Consider the following 5,000-nt stretch of genomic DNA (forward strand, 5'->3'; position numbering starts at 1 on the left):
AAGCTGAGCTCCACTTACAGGACAGCTTACCAGAAAACAAAGGTACTGGCTCGGTTTTTACTTTGGCGCCGTTAAGACTGGTCTCCAGGGCCCAGTCTTGGGTCCGAGTTGCTGTCCCCTGTGGCTCGGCACCGGGGCCGAAGTGATCTCGCCCCCGCAACAGTTAGGATTATGCTCTGCAGTAACTGCCAGTGATTCATTTGGATACGTTCAAGAGTAAAAGCAAATTATGTATAGCGTATATGAAAAACGTGTATATTGTTCAAGGATGTCACAGGCGCCTTAAGAAGGAAACTTTTAGAACATATACAGCACATTGTAAAAGTAAATTTCGATGACTATGAAAACTCAAGGGAGATCTATACGAGAGAAGTGTGTAGGTGAAAAAATGCTGCCCTGCTATGTTCTTAAATGTTGCCATTAATAATAAAGTTGGGTTCCTAAACCAGTTTATCCCTTAGCTCACGAAAGCAGCGCCGACACAGATGGTTAGTCATCAAAGGGGGGAACCAGATTAGCTGATTCTGCCCGTCTGTTCCTAGCCGGAATCAGAAGGGCAAAGGCCTAGTCGGAAATTATAACTTGCCCTTTCGTTCCGCTGCAGGAGAAGCTGGAGGCCATGCCCGGGGAGCGCCCATTCAGCTTCAGTGAGCAGTATGTGTTCGGGAAGTTCGAGGCCTTCTGCTGCCGCCTCGCCAACATCACGAGGCTGTTCGACGACATGGACAAGTTCTCTGGGTTCTTTGAAGGACGAGCTGAGTGTGAGCTTTCCTTGCTGTTTATTTGGTCTGCCGGAGTTAGTCAGTATGATATGTGCTGCTATACTAAGTAAATCATATTTTAAATGTTTCTTAATTAATATTTGTTTGACTAAGTAAAGAGTGATCTATCGATTATGATGTAAATCATTGTATCATATTAGATAACACAGGTGTCCGAGATGTATAGTAACGAGTAGTGCAATTGTTTTTTAATATATCACAACACTTTTGCCTTAGCAGGATATGTAAGCACTGACGTAAAATAATCTTAAATAAAGTGGTGTTAAATATCATGTACCTGAAGGTTCCAGTGCCCGAGTCATCTTCTGAGCCGTGACCAGTCTGGCTCCATTGTCTCTTGTTCTAATAGTACCTTTGACTCGACAGCTGGACGCGCAGGTGATGTTAAGTACAAGTAAAGATAAATTTTTCGAGCTCGCTCCATTGCCCGAGATCTGAAGAGCCCAACCCCTGCCCTCCCTCCTTGCCTTCTCCCTTTCTGTTCTCTCCCCGTGATCCTCCCCAGCCGTGCCCTTTGCCCCTCTCACGCCCTCTCTCCAAGACCCCCCCCCCACCCACGCTCTCAGACCGGGCCAGGTCAAGCATCCGCAGTCTTGTCACGATCACAGCCTGATTGCTAATTTTATTTTTCCTAATCAGTATAAGGAACTTGCCTGAAGATGGTTCAGGTATCCTTTGGTTTAGATCCTTGTTTCTTTTCAAGCATATGGCTGATAGATATAACAATTGTATTCCCTGAACATCTTCATTAGTTTCAATTAATTGTAGTTTGATGTGGTAAGCAGATTAGATTTGCTTAACATGCAATAATCACTTATAAATAGAACTGTGTCAGAGTCCCACAATCACAATCCTCCATACTGCAGTTAGTATTACTTAACTGTTTGAAATGCTGTCCCGTGAATATTTGCTCGTTGTGATCCATTAATTCAGCCTAAATGTACTCAATATTCTAAATATACTGCAGCATTCTGACGCGTGTTCTCGCATTTGTGGCGGCTCTAAATACCGGCTTCGAAACAGACACTGATCCATCTCTTTTTTATCTTTGGTATGATGGCGCATGCCAGCGGATGGTCTCTCCCCACAGCATTGCTCCCCATGGAAACCGGTAAGTAGAGCTCGGGAGCGTCCGCTTTGTCTTCTGCTCTCCCTTTCGGGCAACCGTTTCCTATATTTGAGTTGAATTTCCATCCTTTACCTTATCCCTGAAACCCATTCCTCCTCCACAATTCCTGACAACGCCCCATAGACACCTACCCACCCGTTGTAGTTCTCAAGCCACTCTTCACTCCACATCCCGAAGACGGTCCACCTCCTCTTTGGACTTCAAGGACAGGATATTACCACTTCCACCATTTGCCACAGTTGATGCTACTGTTTCCTCTTGAGACCACGACTGCAGCTATACTGTGGTCTTAAATTGGCGAACAAGTTCAATGAAGTAACTGGCAGTGTTAAGATTTGTTTTCATTCAAAGAGCTGTCAAAATTGATTTGTGGTTGATTTTTTTTTCAGACAGCTTTATTACTCTTTGAAAATGGGCATTCCAACATCCATGTCTATCCCAACCAGAATCATATACAATGGACTAAAACTACGGCCTCAGTTCGCACAAACTCAAGCCATGACAGGCAATGTAAGATCACAAGTTAGCTTCCTATCGTGTTCTCTGAATTGAGATTCAATGTAAATAAGTCTACCCTTGCATTAAACACACGCTCGCTACCATTGATACTGTTTACCTATACACCATGCATCCAGCCACTATATATGTACTTCAGATGACACCTTTTACTGTTCTCTCTTCTCTCATCTACCTTTGATACATATTTTGCTGATCCAGGTGTTGCATCGAGTGATCTTCGCGAAACTACAAAGTATGAAATGACAAACACCGCGAGCGTATTGGTGACGAGACCTAAGAGAGCATGTCCTTCCTATATTACAGGGCGTCTTCGAGTCGGATGTTTTGCTTTCCTTGTGTTGTCAGTGTATTTTGCGAGGGAAAAAACAACACATGCATAGTGTTATGCGTATTCTTATATAGATGGAAACTATTATATGTTTATGTAGAATTTGCTTACACGTACAAAACAGCGAGAGAGCGAGAGAGCGAGCGAGCGAGCGAGAGAGAGAGAGAGAGAGAGAGAGAGAGAGAGAGAGAGAGAGAGAGAGAGAGAGAGAGAGAGAGAGAGAGAGAGAGAGAGAGAGAGAGAGAGAGAGAGAGAGAGTATGAATATACAATATGTAGAAGATATAGACAGACGGGTAAAGTGATAGAGACGCTTACAGTACAAATATACTTATGTATATGTATACATGTGGCTTACATTGGTAGTAAATCATATCACATTTAAATATCATGTATCTGGTGCTCAATATAAACGTTGCTATTACGAGTGTTGACGCCAATAACATTGCGATGTAAGCCTGACTTTTTATCTGTAGCAAGAAAGGCAAAGGACGTCACGGCCTCCCCGGACTGCGGCGCCGAAGCGCTTGGGCAACTTTCATGTTTGTCTTATTAATCCAACTTTTTTTTTTTTTTTTTTTTTTTTTTTTTTTTTTTTTTTTTTGGCATGGATGATGATGATTTAAAATGGCCCATACTTTAGAGGTTAATTGTCAGACTTTAATATCGGAAACCACATTCCCTACACAGTACACTATTCGTTGACGTTAAAACACGCTTCCAAATATCCTCGCATTTTGTGACGAAGAGACTTCGTTAACTCCTTAAAACTAAAATCCTTATCCTCACAACTATAAACACTCAAGATAAAAAGTAGAATTCTCATCTTGCGTCACTTTCCTTAATTTTCACATTTCCGATGATTCGTATCAGATGTGTTATGTGAAAAGATGTAAGTTCAAATCGACCTATAGGTAAGGTCACCTAGAATTCTCGTTGGTTCATATAGAATAATCATTAAGCGTTCTGATCTGGCTCATGTATATAAAAATGAATTTTTTCATGGAAATATATAATTCCTTCTTTATCACACATGCCCACTCACCTGCACTCATCCCTGGTTTTCAGATGTCATAGGCCAAATGCGGAGTAATAAGAACAAGCCAGGTTGTAACGAGTTCCCATTAGTTCTCACACCAGCTTCCAGGCCGCCACTAGGCTGCCCACGGCTTAGGTTTCCTCTGCTTGTTACCTGCTCTTCACACCATCCCGGGCCCTCTGCGCGTGACGAAGGGGTCCCGGCCTCGGGGTTGGGGGGAGGGGCTAGCGCGGGGGGGAAGGGGCTAGCGGAGGGGAAGGAGTAGGGGGAGGGGACCCATGCCGACGTTAGGGATCTAGAGAGGAAGGTCCGGCTGGCGCCAGAGAAAGGCGCGTCTGACATCGGGGGGAGAGAGGGGCTTCCCCGTCCACGAGGTGGTTCTCTTTAACGGCTTCCGGAAAGAAATAATCAGGAAGATTGACAATACCAGGGATAGAGATAATCATCATCAGAGTATTTTTTTATTATTTTTATTGCCCCTGTTGTTATCAATGTAATTATCGATACGAGTATTGTTATTATTACGATGGTGATGATGATGATAGTGGTGAGGACGGTGAGGACTATTGTTATTATGTTCTATTATTATTATTCTCATTATCATCATTATTATTATTATTATCATTATTATAATCATTATTATTGCTATTGTTGTTACCATTATCATCCTCTCCTTATCATTTCCATTATTATCATTATTATTATTGTTATTATTATTATTATTATTATTATTATTATTATTATTATTATTATTATTATTATTGTTATTAATATAATTATCATCATTATTATTATCATTATTGTTGTTGCTGTTGCTATTGCTGTTATCATCATCATTCTCATTATTGTTATTATTATCAAGATTGTTATTATTATTATTATTATTATTATTATTATTATTATTATTATTATTATTATTATTATTATTATTATTATTATTATTATTATTATTATTATTTTGATGATGATGGTGATGATTATATGATTATCATTATTAACATCATTATGATAACCATTGTTATTATTATTATTGTTGTTGTTATGAGTATTATTGTTACTATTATTATTATTATTATTATTATTATTATTATTATTATTATTATTATTATTATTATTATTATTATTATCATTATTATTATTATTTCATCATCATCGTCATTACTATTATCATCATAATTATTATTGTTATTAATATTATCATTAC

At 39.6% G+C, this 5,000-nt stretch overlaps 1 protein-coding gene across 1 annotated transcript in view; it reads left to right on the forward strand.

Moving 5' to 3' along the window:
• LOC113812786 (dynein axonemal heavy chain 5-like) overlaps window positions 1-5,000 on the forward strand; it is an 80,349-nt gene that overhangs the window by 2,431 nt on the left and 72,918 nt on the right. The window contains exons 5-12 of the mRNA XM_070124940.1: window positions 1-42; window positions 268-372; window positions 605-796; window positions 1,073-1,176; window positions 1,750-1,893; window positions 2,301-2,421; window positions 3,631-3,649; window positions 3,826-3,981. The exon at window positions 1-42 is cut by the window's left edge and continues 111 nt beyond it. Of these exons, the coding sequence (XP_069981041.1) occupies window positions 1-42; window positions 268-372; window positions 605-796; window positions 1,073-1,176; window positions 1,750-1,893; window positions 2,301-2,421; window positions 3,631-3,649; window positions 3,826-3,981 (883 nt within the window). The remainder of the gene's footprint in view (window positions 43-267; window positions 373-604; window positions 797-1,072; window positions 1,177-1,749; window positions 1,894-2,300; window positions 2,422-3,630; window positions 3,650-3,825; window positions 3,982-5,000) is intronic.

This window comes from Penaeus vannamei, chromosome 9 (assembly GCF_042767895.1).
Source record: "Penaeus vannamei isolate JL-2024 chromosome 9, ASM4276789v1, whole genome shotgun sequence".
NCBI lineage: Eukaryota > Metazoa > Arthropoda > Malacostraca > Decapoda > Penaeidae > Penaeus > Penaeus vannamei.